This window comes from Salminus brasiliensis, chromosome 15 (assembly GCF_030463535.1).
Source record: "Salminus brasiliensis chromosome 15, fSalBra1.hap2, whole genome shotgun sequence".
NCBI lineage: Eukaryota > Metazoa > Chordata > Actinopteri > Characiformes > Bryconidae > Salminus > Salminus brasiliensis.
The window spans coordinates 5,298,493-5,319,671 of record NC_132892.1 but is presented as its reverse complement, the minus strand read 5'-3'; the positions used below and the strand labels follow the sequence as shown (position 1 = coordinate 5,319,671).

General features: G+C 41.3%; 2 protein-coding genes across 3 annotated transcripts; one reads left to right on the top strand and one right to left on the bottom strand.

Annotated features, from left to right (window-relative positions):
* Window positions 1-846: 846 nt before the first annotated feature.
* On the top strand, window positions 847-19,860 carry ints15 (integrator complex subunit 15). 2 transcript variants are annotated; one of them, XM_072657670.1, is made up of 8 exons: window positions 847-931; window positions 3,915-4,117; window positions 5,234-5,455; window positions 5,682-5,847; window positions 7,217-7,518; window positions 7,652-7,853; window positions 7,945-7,984; window positions 19,695-19,860. In XM_072657670.1, the coding sequence occupies exons 2-8, from the start codon at window positions 3,920-3,922 to the stop codon at window positions 19,786-19,788; spliced, it is 1,224 nt and encodes a 407-aa protein (XP_072513771.1). In that variant the 5' UTR covers window positions 847-931; window positions 3,915-3,919; the 3' UTR covers window positions 19,789-19,860. The 2 variants fall into 2 exon arrangements, with proteins under 2 accessions (XP_072513771.1, XP_072513770.1); XM_072657669.1 differs by lacking the exon at window positions 19,695-19,860 and adding an exon at window positions 8,325-10,513.
* On the bottom strand, window positions 13,326-20,807 carry pmm2 (phosphomannomutase 2). The gene is made up of 8 exons (XM_072657672.1): window positions 20,627-20,807; window positions 19,453-19,564; window positions 18,756-18,832; window positions 17,026-17,117; window positions 15,011-15,110; window positions 14,848-14,923; window positions 14,606-14,721; window positions 13,326-13,749 (listed from the first exon to the last, which is right to left on the bottom strand). Exons 1-8 carry the CDS (start codon window positions 20,699-20,701, stop codon window positions 13,645-13,647), a joined length of 753 nt encoding a protein of 250 aa, XP_072513773.1. The 5' UTR covers window positions 20,702-20,807; the 3' UTR covers window positions 13,326-13,644.
* Between the last annotated feature and the right edge of the window lie 372 nt (window positions 20,808-21,179).

The window sequence follows — 21,179 nt, the reverse complement described above, 5'->3', positions numbered from 1 at the left end:
GTCTGTTCAGGAGGCGGATGGGTATTTGGCATAGCCTACCGTCCGACCAAGACTAACCCGTATCAGAGTAATGGCAAGAGCGAAGTGTGGACTGCCCATGATCCAAACCCTACCAGCTTACCTGTCAAACATGGTGGTGGGGTGTCACGGCCTGGGCATTGATGATGTAACTGCTGAAGACCGCTGCAGAACAGTCAATTCTCAGGTGTTTAGAAAACCTCTTATCTGCTCAGGTACCAGTAAATGCGTCCAAACATGGCAATGATAATGATCCCACACATACCAGTCAGTCATACCCAGCACCCAGAGATGCTAAAAATCACAGACTTCAAGAGACTTACATTATTTAGAATTGTGGACAAAAGTATTGGGACACCTGATCATTCGTTGTGCCTTGTGAACAACTTCTTTTGTTGGAATAACTCTTTCTACCCCTTTAGGCCATGCCTGGCATTAGGCATGGTGCCAAGGGGTTCATGTTGGCTGGGAGTCCTGTTGTATTGGCAATACTTTTCTACAGGGACTTAATCTGGGACTTTAAAAGGCCATTAAAAGGGGTGTCCACAAACATAGTGGACAGATAGAGATATACACCGGATAAAATAAGATAATAATATTAAATAATAATATAATATCAATACATACTGTACACTATATCATGTATAAACTATATTTAATTGTTAATTTATGCTTTTATGTAATTCAGGGTAGACAAAAAAAACATATTTACAGCATGTATTAAGTGCTTTAATAAAACCTGCGATCAGCCCCCTTTTTCAGAACCGCAGGTGCCAGTATGTATTTTCTGAATCGCGCTGGAGAAGTGTGTCCTGGATGAGCTGCCGTAGTTATCAGTTCACCGGACTACTGGGTCTGCTTATCTGTGTCTGCTCCGAGAAATTAATGGAATAAACCCAAAATACGAGCACAGGTATGATTTAAGTTGCTTAAATATCTTTGTTTGTGTCCTGTTACTTTAATTACGTTGTAAATTCGCGTATTTTCTAAGCCAGCGTTACGCGAGATAGCCGTAAACGTTAGTTAGCTTGCAGGCTAGCTAGCTAGCACTAGTTCCTCAGCAGCGGTAGCGGCACCGTTAGACTCTGGCTAAGTGACATAAAGGCACTGGGTTGTGTTTATTTTTGTCTTTAAGTTGTCCATGTTTTTATTAAAGCATTAAGCCAGAAGTTAGGTAGGTAGCTAGCTAAGCTGTAACTAGCTATTCCTCCTGCCGACACCAACTCCGTGGTCCAGTAACAGCAGCTAGCAGCAGCAGCAGCTAATGTGAAAGGCTTGCTGGTTGCCAGACCTGACAGGGAGGATATTTGATATTATCGTATTAATAAAACACGTGGTTATGCAGCGTATTATTCTTTCATTCTCATTTGTAAGAGTCTACTTCAGTAACTACACCAAAAGATCCAGTAACTATAACTAAACGATTCAGTGACTGCTGTACATGATTCAGTGACTGCAATACACGATTCAGTGACTGCTGTACACGATTCAGTGACTGCAATACACGATTCAGTGACTGCTCTATATGATTCAGTGACTGCTCTATATGATTCAGTGACTGCTCTATATGATTCAGTGACTGCTCTATATGATTCAGTGACTGCTCTATATGATTCAGTGACTGCTATACACTGCTGTACATGCTGTACATGATTCAATGACTGCTATACACGATTCAGTGACTGTAATACACGATTCAGTGACTGATATGCACGATTCAGTGACTGATATGCACGATTCAGTGACTGCTCTATATGATTTAGTGACTGCTGTACACGATTCAGTGACTGCTGTACACGATTCAGTGACTGCTCTATATGATTTAGTGACTGCTATACATGATTCAGTGACTGCTGTACACGATTCAGTGACTGCTATACATGATTCAGTGACTGCTATACATGATTCAGTGACTGCTGTACACGATTCAGTGACTGCTGTACATGCTGTACATGATTCAATGACTACTACATATGATTCAGTGACTGCTATACATGATTCAGTGACTGCTATACACTGCTGTACATGATTCAATGACTACTACATACGATTCAGTGACTGCAATACATGATTCAGTGACTGCTATACACTGCTGTACATGCTGTACATGATTCAATGACTACTACATATGATTCAATGACTGCTATACATGATTCAGTGACTGCTATACACTGCTGTACATGCTGTACATGATTCAATGATTACTACATACGATTCAGTGACTGCAATACACGATTCAGTGACTGCTGTACACGATTCAGTGACTGCTGTACACGATTCAGTGACTGCTATAGAAGATAAAAAAAAATAAAAAAAAAGCACCCAGTAACTATAATAAATGATTCAATGACTGCTATACATGATTCAATGACTACTACATATGATTCAATGACTGCTATAGAAGATAGTTTTAAAAAAAGCATCCAGTAACTATATTAAATGATTAAGTGACTGCTATACATGATTCAGTGACTGCTATACATGATTCAGTGACTGCTATACATGATTCAGTGACTGTAATACATGATTCAGTGACTGCTATAGAAGATAGTTTAAAAAAGAGATCCAGTAACTATAATAAATGACTCAGTGACTGCTATACACGATTTAGTAACTACTATACATGATTCAGTGACTGTAATACATGATTCAGTGACTGCTATAGAAGATAGTTTAAAAAAGAGATCCAGTAACTATAATAAATGACTCAGTGACTGCTATACACGATTTAGTAACTACTATACATGATTCAGTGACTGCTATACACGATTTAGTAACTACTATACATGATTCAGTGACTGCTATACACGATTCAGTGACTGCTATACACGATTCAGTGACTGCTATACATGATTCAGTGACTGGGTAGTTGGGTATGATAGTCATGTATAGCATCCCCACTATTCTGTATACATTATTCTATAATAAATGACTCAGTGACTACAATACATTATTCAACTACTACTATAGAAGGTAGTTTTTAAAATATTTAGTGACTGCTATAGAAGGTAGTTTTTTTTAAAAGGTTCAGTGACCGCTGTACATGATTCAGTAACTGCTATAAATTATTCAGTAAATACTAAAGAATGTAGTTTTAAAAAAATATTCAGCGACGGCTATAAGTGATTCACTGACTACTATAGAAGATAGTTTAAAAAAAATGTTGTAACTATGATAAAGGATTCAGTGACTGCTATATATGATTCAGTAACTGCTATACATGATTCACTGACTACTATAAATGATTCAGTAACTACTATGGCCAATAGTTTAGATTTAGGATCTACTACAGATGACAATATTTTATAAATGATTCAGTAACCACCATAAATGCTTGAGTATATGAAAAGATTTTGTGTATATTATAATATTAATACATATTATGATCCAGTATCTACTATAAATAATTTACTAACTAATTTACTATTGCTGTGAACTGCTAACGTGATCATTGAGGGCAAAAAATGAAAGTATGGGACTACATGCAGGCCTTTTAGGGTTTAAAGGATTATGGTAATGTTTAACAGATTGAGATCACACTTAAGCTCCATATTTGACCCCTCCACAGCAGTGCAAACACATCTCGGAGAGCAACTGGGAGTTGTGTACCTTACTTAAGCACACCTTACCCATGAATATTGATGTGGCCCCAAAACCTGCTGGTCAACAGGCATGAACCGGCGGTATTCTGGACCCCATAGAACTGTTAGGCTGTCTGATCCTCTCTTCTCTCCTCCTTAAACCAGTTTGATGTCTCTGCCATGCGGTTTGAGACATTTAAGGGAGAGTAAATGTAATTTTTAGGTTTTTCCCCAAAAAGAAAATGTTTACACTGTAGGTGTAGGTCGAATGGAGAATTCCTTAAATTCATAAACAATTTTTTCCTGTTATTTCAGCAGCCATGAGTGATATTCGCCATGCCCTGCTACGGCGTGACCCGTTGAGTGCAGCCAAAGAGGTGCTCTACCATCTGGACATATCTCTGGGCAGTGCGTTGCAGAATGCCCCGGGACCCACACCGGGCTTGGACAAGAACACTGTGGACCTGGTGGAGGAGTTCATCTTCCAGGTGTCCAAAGACAGGAGTGTTCCGCGTAAGGTGAGGAGATTGTAAGTGTGGGAGTGTTTGTTTTAAAACCTGCACGTGATCCCTCACTCTGTTCAGAGCAACATGATCTAGGGCGGACCCAACTTTTGAGCTTAGTCCATGTATTGTTGGAACACCTAATTGTGTCTAAATTTGATGGTTTGAGGTTATACTGAAGGCGTCTGAGGTAGTCCTCCCTCTTTTATTAGTCCATCCGCTTTGTGCAGTCCACCAAGTGACAGTGTGTTCAGTTCTTTCATAAAGTGGTCAAATGCTGTGACCGTAGAGTAGAACAGCAAATGTCAGGGCATGTTAAAAATAGGGACGTCCCGATCCGATCCAAGTCCCTTATTGCTGAGTATCAGCCGATAACTCTGATCTGATCTTTGTGTTTGTATAAATAATCCAGCCCCACAATTTAGATATTACAATTTAGATTAATCGGTTCAGTAATTCCCTTTATTTTCAGTATCAGGTTCTATAATCAGATATTCTGGACTGATTGATTTAGTTTAGTCGAGTTTTTTTTTATATGACTTATTTATAGTGTTCAGCTCCCAGCTTCTTTGCAACACTGCAGTCTAATCACTTTGTGTGTGTGTATAGTGGTACACACTCTGGACTGATATCTGTGGTTGTTGGTCTACTGGTGTGTAATAACTGGCTTATAGTGGCTGAATGTGCTGTGTGGGATTTTGATTTCTATAGTGTGTTAGCATTAGCGTTAGCCTCCATTTGGTTCTGAATGGGCTCTTCAGTGCCGGTTTATAAACCAGAAAGGTGAGTGGTTCTCCCGCTGGTAAAACAGAACGTTTCAGTGACATTTTTTATAAATGTTCAGATATTATGGTCTGTTTTCATGTTCCAACTTCTGTCTTTACTTTTTAAGAATATCTGCAATGCTGCGGCCGGCTGGGCAGTAATGTCCGTTACAAGAAATCTTAGTTTCGTGAAGAAATCCTGTATAGGGATTCCCACCCCTAATGAAAACTGATTGAATTGAATTTTTAGATAAATATGTGATGGGTTAAAATGTGTGTGGTAATATATTTTACCACAGTAAGCCTGGACCACCCTACAGCATCATGCCAGTGTCATGCAAGCCTATTTGACTTGTGTTTCTTTCAGAGAATGAGCTGTGTTCAGGAGCTGCAGCTCCTGGAGATCATGTGCAGCTACTTCCAGGAGCAGAGCAAGGACGCCATCCGGCAGGTCATCTTCTCAGCCCTCTTCGGCCTTCAGGGCAACAAGGCTGACGAGAGCCGCATGGCCATGCTGGGCAAGCTGGTGTCCATGGCGGTAGCTGTGTGTCGGGTGCCCATCCTAGAGTGCGCCGCCACCTGGCTACAGGTGGGTCACTACAGTTTTTTTGTTTCTGGTTAAAGACGGTATTGCTTAATTGCTCCAAATCCTTTTAGTCCTGCAAGTTTGGGATCGATTGAGTTGCACACTGTGAACACTGTTGCTGGGTGTCAGGTTTGGGACGGCCTGGCTGCTCATGCATAAGCGTTAGTGGTCTTGTTTGGTGGTATTTCTGCAGTGCTAATACGTTGTTTTCTCTTGTCCACATGTTCAGCGCTCACATTCTGCCTGGTGTGTTCGACTGGCACGGGTACTGGTGGACGACTACTGTACGCTGGTGCCCTGCTCCATCTCCACACTGCAGAACATCTGCTCCGCCAGCCCTCGCTTCTGCTGTCAGCTGATCACTGCAGTCACAGCCCTGTACGATTTCTCCTCAGGTACCTGCAGTTGTTTTGACTTGGCTGTTGCAGTTGTAGCTTGGAAATGATGATGCTACTTATAGACTACTCACAGTCATGATGAATAATGTGGTATTGCCCAATACCACTTATACAATCCTGCTTATACAGTTGCATAACAAGACTAGCCACCACTGGTTGTAATTTCTGTTACTGCGAATAGCTAAGCAAGCAAAAGATGAGCTGATTTCCAGAAGACCTAAAGCTAGAGATGGTTATTTGATATTTAAGCAGCGGGGGTGGCGGCAGTGTTAGGCATCCTGCAAGGTCAGTGCTTGGCAGCATCCCCTATGGCAAGTATCACAACACGTTTTGTATCCAGCTAAAAGTTTTCTTTGCTTTCTTTGTTCGTCATGCCACTGGCTGCAACACAAACCCAGTGCATGATTGATTCCCCCTGTGCTTGGAGAGGTGTGCAGTTGAAGAGGTGTTCTCCAAACATCCCTTTTTTTGCAGCCAAAAAGTTGGGAAAAATCACCCCTGAAAGTCCAGAGCAGTGTCCTGGCGTCATCGCCCACATAGGCTGAACCTTCCTACACTTCAGACTGGTTTATAGAAGGAGGTGCGTCTGACGTCGGCGTGTTGTCAGTTTTGTGGGTTGCCTTCCCAGACTAAAATTAACGAACAGATTATTAGCATTTTGTTACTACTCTTTGCTAATGTTATGGTATTTATAACAGCAAACAACTTCAGGCACAATATATCAAAATTATTTCAAATTTGCCAAATGAATTGTACATGTTGGCGGGACATTTGCAGCAAATATACCATAGCTGACAGATAAGGAGAAAAAGACAGCAAGCAACCCTTTCGTCTCCTTCTCTCCCCCCCCTCCGCTACCCCGACTCATTTTTGCTTCTTTTCCATCCATCTATTGATCCATCCAGTGAAGTGCAAACGTACCGCACCATTGTCCAGTTCCTACTGAGACCATCTCTTTTGGTTCGGACTGTGCTTCGTAGCACCTTTTTACACATACTGTTGTTTGCACCAAACAAGGTAGGTGTGAAAGCACCTTGAGCACAGGTGTCACTGCACCACCACTCCAGAGTCCCCTATCTCATGCTTGTAGCCACCTTCTACTTTGTGGGCATCAGTTATTTAAAAGTTTAGAGTACTTGGCAGCTGCTTAGAGGAGCCTGTGGCTGCTGATTGTTGGGCCAAGGTTTGAGGAGTTGGAGTATTTATAAAGCTTGAAATTTGCATCATCTGTCCTTTCCTAATGGTGACTGTGAACAGACCTGAGGTCCGAGCCCTTAGTAAAAGTCATGAGAGCTCAGATTTCTGGGGGTTGCTCAGACTTTTGCATTGTGCTCTTTTCCAAAACTTGTATGATGTGTGTCTGTAGACGAGCTGACGCCGCCCCCTGCCCTGTTGGAGATGGTAGTTGGTTGGATCACAGAAGACCCAAGATTACTCCTGCTCACTTTCATCAACATGCCCCTCACCTCAAGCTTACCGCTCGGCTGCCTTGAGGTCACACCTCTCATGGGCCTTCTCAGGTGGTGCGTGAAGGCACCGCTGGCTCATCAGAGAGGCCGAAAGCCATCCCAAACCAACGGCCATGTGGAAACGGAGAAGGTGGCCGGGTGCGAGGAGCTGTACTCCAAACTGCACCTGAGTGTTCTTCAGGTCTTCCTCATGTTACAGGTAGAGCTCGCTGTAAACTGATGTGTGGAAAGGTTTGAAATACTGTAAGAGCATCATAATAAGTTCAATTAAAATAATCAAAAAAGAATATTTTTTATTTATTTATTATTATTTTTATTATTTTTTTTATCAGGTCCACCTTACAGAGCAGAATCTGCTTGGACGGATAGCGGTGCTGCAGGCAGAGTCCGCCGCCACCCTCGTCGAGGAAGTGAGCCGCTTAGTGGACGAGCTTAACCCTCTCCATGCCGCCAGCGAAATCCAGCTGGCTCTGGACAGGCTGGCCCAAGCCCTGCAGGTTGCGATGGCAACAGGAGCGCTGTTGTGTACCAGAGGTAGAGCAGTGAGATAGACTTCGAGTTTTTGCTTTTAAACAATATCTGGAGCCACGTGGAAATGATGTTTGTTTTGTTGTTTGTTCTTCAGAAGACCTGCGGACACTATGCTCTAGACTGCCTCACAATAAGTAAGTTAAAACCCGGCCAAGAGTGTCTTTACTTGCAGAAAGGGGCTTTAAAGGGGGAGAATAGTGGCACTAGACTCCTTACTTTAAAACATGTCAATAATTGGAAGTTTGGAGACCCTGGGCAGGCTGAGTTACTGTTCTGGGGTCAGTTTCCCAAAAGCTCCATAGTGCTGAGTACTGTTAGCTACTACTTAAGAATATGAATGAATTAATGAGCATCTCCCAAATTTAGTACTTTGAGTAGTTGCTCAAAGATGCTCATAGTTCATCTGAATGATGGTCATGGAGGTCATTGTCAAGATTGGCTTGTTTGTCTTATGCTATGTTGTTTTTTTAACAGTCTGTTGCAGCTTGTCATGTCCGGTCCAGTGGTCCAGCCTCCACCGCACAGCGCGCCCTTCCAGCCGAGCCTCTATCCCTACATCCATCCCGCTCGGCCCTCTCCCATCTCGCCACATGCCCCTCACCAAGCGGCCCTCCCCTCTCCACACGGCGCCCACCCTGCTCTCTCGCCACTCCCCACACACCCGGCTCTCTCACCACACTGCCCCTTAACCCCACACACCGCGCACTCCCCCCTCGCCCCACACGCCTTTCACCCTGCCGCCATGGCCTTTCCCTACCGGCCCATTCGCTAATCTGCCGATGGGCTACATGGACCACATAGAAGAAGTAATGGCTTTTGTTCGGGGAGGATTTCTATTAGCGCATGGAACAACTTCTTTAAGAAATGTAATGAGGAGATGCTCAAACTGCTAGTTTGAGAATGAACTGTGAAATACAAACATCCCCTGCTCTACATTTTTTTTTTATCTACACACTTTGATGAATTGAAGCTTATGGTCATTTACAGGTTCTTCATGTTTTCTTTTGTTTTTTTATACCAACTTGGAAAGTACTGTGCATTGAATACCAGTTTTCTTATTCCAGTATCTTTGGAGAGAAGTAATTATGAATTCATTTGGAACATGAGTCTGTTTTTCATGGCTTATTCCACCTAGTTTGAAAAGTTTTAATGAATGTCTTTGCCAGACTTTGAGATATAACAGTTTTTACACTCACTCAAATAACCAAACTACAATTAGTATTTCAAGCAGATACCAGTGAAGTGTAGTCTGGCCTACACTGTTTATACCAGTGGTTCTCAAACTGGTTCTTAGGGTTCCCCTAATTGTCCACATTATTTAGTGGTGCTCATCAAGACTTTCACAGAGTCTCCTTTTTGACTTTTTGGGGGTTTTCTAAAGTCAATACAGGGTCACAAATGTACATATAGCACATCTAATATTTGGTTAAATGTTCATTAGTATGCTGCCTAACCATCAGCAGCCTTGATCTCTCTGGATAAGTAGATGGCTTGTTTTCTCTCCCCACATCACTTGAGTTTGATGCACGGCTCAGAAGTCTGCTAAATTTGTTGGTTCCCAGGCACAGACCTGACTCTTGAGCACAGTCCAGATATTTTTGATAGGTTTGAGGTCTGGACTTTGGGAAGACCATTCCAAAAGCTTCACAACCACATTTGATATGTTTTAACCAGCTAGCTGATATTTTGAGGTTATACCATCCAGTTTGTGCAAAGTACCACTTCCACTGGAACCCTATAACATGATGTTACCCACACCAGGCTTAACAGCTGGTACAGTGTTCTTTACTCTTTACTCCTCCTTCGGTCATTGTGACCAAACAACTCAATCTCCATCTCATCTGACCATAAAATGTTCCTCTCAAAGGTTAGTCTATGTCTAGCTGTCAAGTTGAGCTTGAGGGTGTTGTTATTGGAGCTGAGGCAGCCCCTTGGTCCATGGTGATGTAAAACTCGCCTGACTCTGGACCGCGAGGCTGGTGTTTCAGCACCAGTTCCAGGTCATTGCAAGTCTCTACCTCTAGCTGATCTTTACTGTCAAACAAACAGAGTACAGAGTAGTTTTGGAGCTTCTACCACCACTTAATTAATCCTCACAGAGGGTGTAGGTATATTTGGGACCCTGTATTGCTTTCAGGAATCCTAAATGCCTGGAAACACAAAATTCTTGTTTTTCTATTAATTTGTTCTGCTCCTGAAAAATAACTGTTCAAGGAAACATCTGAAAGTCCAATATTGCCATTACATTATGTCTGTGATATTAACCTCCAACCAGGAAAATGTGAACATAATGTGGAGGTCCCAGAGGACCAGTTTAAGAACAGTTGACCTACATTGTAACACTGAAGGCACAATTCGAATATTTTTACACAGTGTAGTAAATAATGAAGTAATTTTACTGCATTTGTTACTGTAAATTTACAGCTGTAGTCAGTATGCCCATTTCTTAAAAATCAAACATAGCATTAGCTTTAAAACTGCTATTGTTTTTTTTTTTTTTTTTTTTTTAAGTTTTTTCTTTTCCATAAAAGTTGGGTTATTAAAATCATAGACAAATTTATAGATGTCTACACTGGTTGGTGTATAAGTCAATACATGCAACGCTGATTATAAAATGCTATGTTGCGCAAAATGATATAACAAAATCCTCAGTCTGATAGCAAGCAGAGTTTGGCAGTTTATTTTAGTAAGTAGTCCTTCAACAGACTGCATATGCAGAACATTCATTATTTTGATATTTGTTTCTACATGTGAAAGGCTCAGGTATTATAATTATTATTATTATAATTATTATTATAACTAATGGCACTTATTTTGCAGTTGTCTGACATTTGCAAGTAATACATAGATGTTTAAGAGCAACAGAGGCATTTAACAATGTAGTAACAGTAATATGTAGTATGTCATAAACCGTTAATTCATCCACTCAAGCTCCAAAAAAAATACAAAGAAAAGTTTTACCTCCACCTGTTCTACACCCCCTTAAACTACAGTTAAACTGTATACCTGTTAATAGGCTGCATAGCCAGAAATTCCTAATCAGATTAAATATTACCTTCAATTATATCTTAATTACATAAGCTCCCCAGACAACAACTTCAGGCTTCTGCTGATGGCGTGACGGGATTCATAGATTAAGTGCAGAGCGGTAAACATCTGGCTGGAAGTAGCTGAATCTGCAGGTGTATGGAAGCGTACGGTCATACTGGTCTACCAGCAGTGGCAGAAATCCCAGTCTACAGGAAATTCTCATCAGAACCGTGGTCGAAAGACTAATCTGACTGGCTGGGAGGAGTGTTTCGCAGCCTGTGAATGACAATCCAGGCAAGAATTGCTTCTAGAAGCCAGCGCAGGTTCTTCACCAGCATCCTCTGAAAGAACACTCCTCAGGGAACTGCAGATCATCGATATATGGAGCAGAGTGGCAAGCAAGAGGCCTTCACTCACATCTGCTCAAGAATGACGAGAATGAGGAGAATTTCCTGTGGACTTCTGTAGATTTCTGCCACTGCTGGTAGACCTGTATGACCGTAAGCTTCCATACATCTGTAGATTCAGAGAGGCCCAGATTCAGGCCCTTTTTCCACACATCCAACGAGGTTCTCTCACTGCTCACTGCACTATACCACCTCTTCTCAATCTGTGAACCCAGTCACACACACTGCAGGTATTTATAGCCCCAGGACCATCTGCAAGAGCCTGAAGTTATTCCCACTTAAACATGTTTGGGTGACTGACTTGTTGTCCAGGGACCTTATTAACCAACTTACTCAGTAGTGCAAAGAATGTCTATAAGGACACTAGGTAATTAAGCTGTTACCATTAATATATATGATAGTATATCCCATTAAAATATATAGAGGTAATCTCTATATTTGTCACATACAGTAAACCAATAAGGACTAGTGCTCAATTCTACTTTTAGTACCTTCACTAATATAGCATGTAGGTTCCCATGCTACTAAACGGGTCGTCAGCAAATGCTATATGATCTACTCCCAGCGTGTGTTTATGTGTAGAGTTCTTTACAGGTGTAGGATGTTGAGTGTTGGTCCTTGCATCACATCACTGTTTAAGGTTATTGTTTGCAGAAAAATCATAAACATTATCATAGATGCAGTCGATCAGCCAAGACCTTTAGGAGATGCTAGGCTAATGCTGCTAACACACACTGGCACCAGAATTATAGCTGTGTCCAGCAACTGTGCTCTGCTATCCTGAGCACTATTCTAGGGGACCTGTCATAAGCTAGGGTGGAGTGCATCAGATAAACAGTCTGAATGTCGGTCTTCCTCAGAGGAGCTGTGGGGGCGAATCTTAAAACCAAACCATCATGTTGAATGTCCACCATGTTTTTATGTGGACATTCAGTGTATATATACAATATTAAAGTGCATTGTGGGATTATTAACGATTACTATATAGTATGTATAGCATATAGCGAATAGGGCACAGTTGCGGACACCTTTTTTGACTTGCTTTAACCTTGGAGCAGCAAAATGTACAGTGAGATGACCAATTACTTAATTTTTTGTAGCTTAAACTAGCCGTCAATTTAAGTCACAAATTCTTAGCGATGCAAACATGCGATTTCTTTGAAATGATGGAGTGTGTACCTCAACCTTCACCTTACATTTTTAAATAAGGTATTTTATGAAACCCGTTTATGCAACATTTTGCCTGATTTTTATTCTTTTTTTTTAAAGATAATTTTGGATTTTCATCTATTTTCTCCCCAATTTGGACTGTCAACCTGTACATAAACCAACCTGGGCCCCCTTGCTTGACTTGTGAAGGTTTTGCCCTGTATTTACAGAGATTAGAATAGTGGCAATAATCCAAGTCCAGTGTTTGGTAGCAACATTAGACTAGCATGTCCTGTTCTAAACTTCAGATACCAGACTTGGCTGTCTTGGCTGGTCGACTGCATCTGGAGAATAAAAAAAAAAAAGCCCTATTCCATTAGTGTCAACCCTTAAATTTAGAAGTTCTAAATGTTCTAAGGCTGGCAAGTGGTTGTTCTGACGGTTCTGATTTTTTTTTTTAGTCTAACACCAAAAGGTCCCTGATTTTACAGATTCAGTTTTGCAGTAACGTAATGCAAACCTAGTTAAAACCTACCTGAACCCGCCCACGCCCCAAACACCACAAACGCCACCAACCACACCAAAAAATAACAGTAACTTATAAAAAAAAAAAAAAAAAAAAATCATCCCACCTTTTTTAGTCGCTGTCCGTTGACCCTTGCCCCATCGACTAGACTACAAAGTTTCAGGTCAGCTGATTAGCACACTGAGGCTAACCCAGCTCATCAGTGCAGCCCAGTTAAAAGATAGGTTTCCCCTCATCCCTTTGTGACGCCACTGGCATGGTGCACTTCCAAGTTGAGGCGAGGGCATGTTAAAAACACTATGGAAACGGGACCCTTTTTGATCATTGGTTGGAAGCGGAACAAGAAACACAGACACAAAAATATCCAATATTTAAAATCTCGAGAACATTGAATTTCCACACAACGTACAAACCCAGCAAGCTGGGATTTGCTTAAGCGTGTTCTCCTGTTGCCCTGATGTAGGCCATATCTGAAGTTCATGAGATGTTCCTCACATCCAGCGGTTCCCTAAATTTGTACATCAACTGCTTCATTAGAGCTAAAACAGACAGACAGACAGACAGACAGTAATGTGACGGCTTGAAGTCACAGAGGATAATCGTACAGTACAGCCTTGAAGATCACAGTTCTTTGGTTGGGCAGGTGTGAATGTGGAGCTCAGAGGGGGTTGAAGAGGGCCACTCAGCTGAAGAAGAGTTCCTCACAGATCCGTTGCGTGTCATCGGGCGACGTGACCTCATGGCCGACTGTTCGGGGGTCCGCGTAAATCTCGTAGTCGTTTCCTCCCTGGGTGTAAGAGAAGAGTGTGCTAATTAAAAGCTCACTACATTGGAACCCCTCTCCAAACTCGACACACGGCAAAGCAAAAGCCTAGGGGAGCAACTGGGGATCCACGCTAATCTAGGCAGCCTAATGACTGCCTCCTTCACTTCTCCTTGAACCTCCTCATATTGTGATGTCCCTTGAACGGCTACCATATCCAAATTCAACATGTCAGATCTTTTATCTTCTTAGTTTGTAATGAAATAATGAGAAATTGCCACACCTGGCAATGAAACTGCTCATCAATCGATTACCCAAATAATTTTGAGCCAGTGAAAATGGAGGTACTATGTAAAGTTAGGGCGATCTAGTGGCCTGTAACAGACAGGTACCCTACAAAATGTATTAGCTAAGTATTTGGGCTGGATTGTTTGGGTTGTGGGGCCCAGTGTACCATCTTCTCATGGGGCCCAAAATCCCTGACTTCTAGACCTGACAGTAAATAACACCTGGAGTGCTTGGTTTTGTCCATGCCCTCTCATTTGTGCCCATTTGCACCACCTAGGTAACATTTACTTCACCTTGAGTTCATATCTACATGTACACTTTCTCTGTTTTTTGCTCCCACAGTACTTTTTTTTTTTTTATTAAGAACCCCAAATAGCAGCCCTGCAGTCTAAAAATGTAGTCTTTGCAAAGACCTACTAATTTCAAGAAGCTGCTAATGAGATGGTTTGAGACGTAGAAAGCAGGACAAAATCTGCTCAACTTGTTGAATCCTTGTTTTTCTCGCTCACTAAAATCTGTCAGGGTCAGCTTTTCTCCACAGTTTGTAGGTTGTATACAATCCAGAAGCACATTCGAAAATTGTTGAACTTACTGGCTTGGTTTTGTCCCCGAAGAAATGGATGGTTTGGTAGGAGTCCTTCTCTACAATTCCCAAACAATACCGCTTATCCCAGCCTTCTGGAAACACGTCGAAGCTGATCTGCCCTCCTATAGTAAAAACACACACAAACAACCCGTTCTTCAGTGTTTCCAAGAATATGGGGGTGAAAAAAAAACAAAAAACACCCCAAACAAACCACTAATAGAGGCAACACAGCAATTCACTTCATTTACCAATGGAAAAGGCGAGTCCCTTCCCAGCAAATTCTTCCTTTAGCACGGCCACAAATTTCTCTCTGATCTTTTCTTTCTAGAAGGGAACCAACAAAAGATCAACAAGGCCAACTCATGCAGCAACATTATGGAAGCCTGTCTAGAAAATGGAATAAAGCTTTACCTTGTCAAGTTCAAAGAATTCGATTCGCTCCTGCTGGCTGCAGCTTCGACCAATGGGAGAGACGTTGAGCATTCCATTCCGAAACTCAATAAACGTTCCCCTACATGTAAAACAACACAAAGTGAGTTAGCCGTGGAGTTTTTTTATAATTACCATATAATTATAATAGAAAATTAAGTGTTTTAATTAACTGTATTGAATTTTTAATTAAAAAAAATATTTAAAAGGTGACACCACCCCTCTTAACCCCTGACAAGTTAACACCGTTCTTTGGGGTCATGAATTGGTCAAAATACCACAAAGATTCAGCACCAACTGTACTTATTCTTATCCTGTCTAAACAGCCCTGTCCAGAATGGCAGGTCTGAGTGCCTGTTCCTTTAAATGATAATAGGCCACTGCTCGCTCAAGCTACCATATCCAAATTCAACACGTCAGATCTTTTATCTTCTTAGTTTGTAATGAAATAATGAGAAATTGCCACACCTGGCAATGAAACTGCTCATCACCCAAATTATTTTGAGCCGGTGAAAATGGAGGTACTATGTAAAGTTAGGGCGATCTAGTGGCCTGTAACAGACAGGGACCCTACAAAATGTATTAGCTGAGTATTTTGGCAGGATTGTTGGGGTTGTGGGGCCCAGTGTACCATCTTCTCATGGGGCCCAAAATCCCTGACTTCTAGACCTGACAATAAATAACACCTGGAGTGCTTGGTTTTGTCCATGCCCTCTCATTTCTCCCCATTTGCACCACCTAGCTAACATTTACTTCACCTTGAGTTCATATCTACATGTACACTTTCTCTGTTTTTTGCCCCCACTGTACTTTCTCTGTTTTTTGCCCCCACTGTACTTTCTCTGTTTTTTGCCCCCACTGTACTTCGACTTTAATTCTTAGTTTATTCTCATTTGCCCACATTTACACCACCTAGCTAACATTTACTTCACCTCGAGTTCATATCTACATGTATCTCTCTGTTTCTTTTTGACACCACAGCTCAATCACCATGCCCCGCAACCGGACAATTTTGAGCCGCAGCTGCCTTTTGAAACTCTGTCTTGGCAAAAAGATAGTAGACATAGTAGAGAGGCGGTATAATTCTAATGAGACGACTTGTAGCATAGGCGTACGAAGCAAGATCAAATCTGCTCAACGTGTTGAATGCTCCGTTTTCTCGCCAATGAAAAACCGCCACCCCCCACAGTTTGCAGGTTGTATGCATTCCAGATGTTCATTCATATTTTTTTTATAATACGTCCCTTTTAACCCGGCTGTCAGGATTGCTTATTTCACTGTACAGTTTTAAAGATACCAGCATTTGATTTCACTACGGAGTGGAGTACTTCAAAGCTCAAGTCTAAATGAGTATATGGGGCAGAGATTTATGGATTTTTATCTTTTTTTTAAATCAATATTTTAATACTTCAAAATGTTTGTAGGTGTAGCTATTAAAATGGTAACTGCCGTAGTATTTGATGAAGAAGTATTGTAGTATTTAATGAAGTTCCACTCAACCAAACCACACACAACCCCATTAAATAGTGTACAACTCGCATCACCCCTAGAAGTGCATTCATTGGTGCAGTAAGTAAAAGTACATTTTGTGTTTTAAGGGAAATTAATATTTTGTATGGATAAAGCAATCTTTTTGAAGAGAACAGTGTTTACAGTGTTTTCCTTGCAAAAAACTAAATGACTGACCTGATGAAAACAACAATTTAACAACTTTATTTTATTGCTTGTAAGTCATTGCTTAAAAAAATAGATGAACCCCATGTGCTGTTTACTGGACATCGATCAAGCTTCTCTTGTCCAGGCTGAATTACCACTGGAAACTGTCTTGGCTTAGCCTGGGAAACTGACTCCACATTCATTTAATAATGCTTTTTTTCCCCCAGCTGAATAAACATGTCTCATTATGTCAAGAATTTTTATATCGATACAAAGCAATGTACATGTAAAATATGTATTTGATATTATTATACTTTATACTGAAGCTCTACTCCACTCACCTTTTCTTGGGCAGTTTAATCTTCGCCAAGTAATTTAAGCAGAAGTTGATGAAATCTTGCAAAATTTCCTCCCCCAGATATGCCTGGATACTCTGATTAATTAAAAAATAAAATAACAGTACATGAGAGAAATGTACCAACATAAATAATATGCTTAATATCATGATTAACAAGTGCAGGTAATATAGGTAACAATAATGTACCAACAATAAACAGGTAAAGACATTTATGGGAGGCCTGCACCAAACAAATGAAGCTCCAGTGCTGTGAAAAAGTGTATGCCCCCTGTATGAATTCTTGAATTTGAGCACATTTATGCAAAACACTGAAGGACATTATATCTTAAACCAAACCCCAATGATGGGGACTAATAACAGGTCCCGATCAAAGCCATATATATTGTAATAGATCAGGATTCATCTATATTAAGCCAAATCCAGTTACGATCCTTTGTTTTTACTGCTGTGTTCTGGCAAAAGTAGGCAGCCACTTGGGGTCTCCCTGAGCAAAGTGCCCCACAAAAATGTAGATTAGATATATTGTAAGTGTTATATTTTAAGACTAGCTGGGTTTTTTTTGTTTTATTTTTTGTTCTAGAAATGTCTTTGCAGCCCCAGACATATGTAACCATTGTGAGCCTTATTTTAGTGATGTTTAGACGAGCCGTCAACCGCGGTCAGTGTGTCTTTGTTATCCTAACGACGGGAAAAGTTTGCCTTGCGTGGCTCGAAACTCGCGAAAGGCATGTACTAAGTCTCTTAATTAATCGTGGGTGTGTTTTTATGGGCGTAACTTGCAGCAATAAACCAATCAGTGTGTCGCTTGCCGTTCCTTTTAAGAGCCAGGTGAGGTCTGACTTTGGCGGATTGCTATGTCAGTGGTGCAAAGCAGGGGTGTAGAGTGTCGAATTACTGCCAAGATAGCAACGAACGTCTGACTGATGACGTCGGCCTTTTGTTTTCAGTCAGTGGAGCTTCAGTGTTTTCCGTTGCCAAGATACACAGCAATACAGCTGAAAATGACCGAACACACCTCATTTCGAGACCACCTCGCCCATCTGCATAGATATATATATATATTCGCAAGCAGCGCTGCTATTAAAATGACGCAGGCGGAAGGCGTGAAAATAGACTGTTGGTGGGGTGTAAGATAGCAACGGGCATCGCAACGCCCCTTGTACAGGGTGTAAGATAGGGCTGAAAATGTTTTGGAGCGTTCCAACTGTGTGTAAACAGATCAGCAATAAATAATAGTTTTTTTGATGGCAATTTTGATTAAAATAACAATAACAATGACTATCAGAAAGCAACTTCTTCACTTCCTGGATGACTTCATGCCTTGCTTTTAGGTTTTCCAGATTTTGGGTCTACAATCCGAAGATTGTAATGCTGAATCCATATATTTTAAGCCAATGCTTTGTTTTCACTGCTGTTTAGAACAGGAAAACCAAAAAAGAAGACTGAAGACTGGCTTCCAGAAGACTGGATTCAGCATTGCAATCAACTACAATCTGAAGACTGTAGTTCAGTGGAGCCCTGGAGCCTTAGAAAGTACTTACTAATTACTACTTGTGTGTTACTTTCCCAGACTAATAGACCTTTTCTGAGGTCTTCAAGAATCTCTCTTCTTTGTGGCTTAATGTGCCTAACCGAACATGCTGTGTGCAGTCAAGTTCACTCTGATTTAAAGACCCAAAGCTTGGCACTTATTATTATTATTATTATTATTACCTGTACAGAATGGAGTTTCCCAAATCTGTAGGCGACCAACCCGTTCTCAGCAAAAACGTAGTCCACACGCTCGATTACTGTAACAAACCACATGAGAAACTGAACTGTTTCAGCCACCCAACATAAACACACTAGCACGTTTATCTTGAGAAATGTACAGTCAGGTCCATAAGTATTCGGACAGGGACAAAATGTGTGGCCTGTTCCTCCATTCAAGATTTTTTTTATTTATTTTTTTTGGGTCAAATTAAGAGGATAAAATGTTGACTTTGTCTTTGATAGACATTCACTGGTACTCTTCTTATACGATCCAAAGAGATGCATAATTAGGTTAAAAACATTAAGTGAGGCCAAATACTTCAAGATGCAAACCACTGGTAGCACTCAAAGGTCAGATCAGACTGCTAGAAAACACCTGAGATTAGATCTAGAACAAGATTTACTTGAGTATGGAGAAGGATAAGGAAGGCTTCTTGATGTGAAGCAATACCACATCAACTGTCAAACATGGCGGAGGCACTGGTAAGACATGGAACTGGGTCACTGGTGTTTATTGATGACGTGACTGCTGATACAAGTAGCTGGATGTAATTTGGGATGTATGGAGCTGTACTTACAAACATGGTCACTGTCCAATTAGCTATGGACCTGGCTGTTTATGCGTGGAATAACACTTCAATATGTCAACGTTGCTCACCGTCTTCACCCAGCTGTTCTTTGATCTTGTGCAAGTCTGAGCCTCCAACGACCCCAACTCGTACTCGCTGTCTTAGTCTGCTCAAGAACTGCTGCATCTGTGGAGTCGCTTTCTAAACCAAGGGGGGAAGCAAGAGGATGACGCAATTAATTATTTATCAAGTATTTAAAAACATTAATTGGGCAAGCCATCACAGCACATACAATAATACTCAGTCATGAACCTTCTTGCTTTCATTTCAGCATCAGTCCTGTCAAGTATGCACTGATGAACCAGTCTCTGGACCAGTTTCATGCAGAAAACGGACACTCCCACATTCCAGGTCGACAACTGTAGGGAATCTGACCGGCGCAACCGACGATGATCAAACACTGGGGCACTTTGACTAACCAGCAAAACAAGGCACACCTCAACCCCCATCAAAGTGCTTTACAAATAAATGTAATTAGATTTTTGATTCATTTGATTAAATAGCTAACATTAACTTAATAATTATACTTATTTATATTTAATGTTGTTTAGATTAATAAACTATGCTTTTGGGAGGTCACCCAATCCATGTTCTGCTTTACTTTAGGACTACGTTAGGCGTTGATTTGTTTTATGATGATGATGATGATGATAATGGTGATGACATGCTCTTGTTTGTTTGTTTATTTTTGTATTTCTATATTTTGAGTTGAACAGTGTTTCCAGTGCACTTGGTAAAAAGCTTGACTGTTAGTGGGACGTAACACTGTTCACTCCCATTCATTGAAGACTTGCTGAAGTCTTTTACAGCCATTTATAATATAACAGTACGAACAGCATCTCTTTAAACTGGCTTCAGTCAGCAAAGTCCTTTAGTGGCTCCGTTCTGGAGATATTAAGCACTATTTAGTAATCTAGTGCACTATCTAGGCCGCAGGGCGACATTTGAGACTCGCCCAGGCTGCATTCAAAACCACACGCCACTCCACTAAACGTCCTAGTTAGCTAATGCACTGCTGATGGTGCTGTGGTGTGGTCAGCAGGTTGACCGGTCCATTTAGTAGCCGAACTGAAGCTGGTAAGGCAATAAAGGCTGTAGTATGACAGTTAAATGGCGCAGTTTAGGCTTTTGACTGAAGTCAGAGCACCGCGAGTGAGGGCTGCGTTCACTGAGGCGCACCGCGGATGAACACACTGAGCCTACCTGCCGCGCTGCTGTCAGCGTCCCGTCCACGTCGAACAGGCAGAGGGTGGTCGTGTCTTGCTCTGAGGTGGTCATCTTCAATCGCGGGAGCTTCGCTGAGGCAACCGAGAGCTCAGTCAGTCAGTCAGTCAGTCAATAGTCAGGTAACAGCAGACTACAGCCGTGCAGGAGGAAGTGGACACGTCCTCCAGAGCGACGTCACTGACTACAACATATGACGCGGAAGGACATGGAGGGGTTTATATTTTTGTTAGTTTATTTTTTTTTAAATAATAACTAATAAAAAATAATTAATAATAATAATAATGTAATAATATAAACTAACAAAAGGTTTTCGCGGTATTCTCCAACATCTCGGGAAATGGTTCAGTGTTGAGCCGCTCCATATTGCCCCCTACCGCCCAGTTTAATTTCCTCCCATAATTAGCACTACTGTTCTCTTCAGCCTGTCCTGTACTTTCAGTGAAGCTCATTTACACAAACTGAGCTTTATTACAACACTAAAGTTGTAATATCGTGGCGCTACCAGCTGACGTGCCACGAGCACAGCACC

What these genes read in the sequence shown, in the direction of transcription:
- ints15 (XM_072657669.1), top strand. Translation starts at nt 3,920, where the DNA reads ATGAGTGATATTCGCCATGCCCTGCTACGGCGTGACCCGTTGAGTGCA. An exon ending in CCTGTACGATTTCTCCTCAG is followed by an intron (nt 5,848 to 7,216) that starts GTACCTGCAGTT and finishes GTGTGTCTGTAG; the next exon opens with ACGAGCTGACGCCGCCCCCT. An exon ending in TCTAGACTGCCTCACAATAA is followed by an intron (nt 7,985 to 8,324) that starts GTAAGTTAAAAC and finishes TTTTTTTAACAG; the next exon opens with TCTGTTGCAGCTTGTCATGT.
- pmm2 (XM_072657672.1), bottom strand. Translation starts at nt 20,701, where the DNA reads ATGACCACCTCAGAGCAAGACACGACCACCCTCTGCCTGTTCGACGTG. An exon ending in GGAAACTCCATTCTGTACAG is followed by an intron (nt 17,118 to 18,755) that starts GTAATAATAATA and finishes TTAATTAATCAG; the next exon opens with AGTATCCAGGCATATCTGGG. An exon ending in AATTCTTTGAACTTGACAAG is followed by an intron (nt 14,924 to 15,010) that starts GTAAAGCTTTAT and finishes GTTCCCTTCTAG; the next exon opens with AAAGAAAAGATCAGAGAGAA.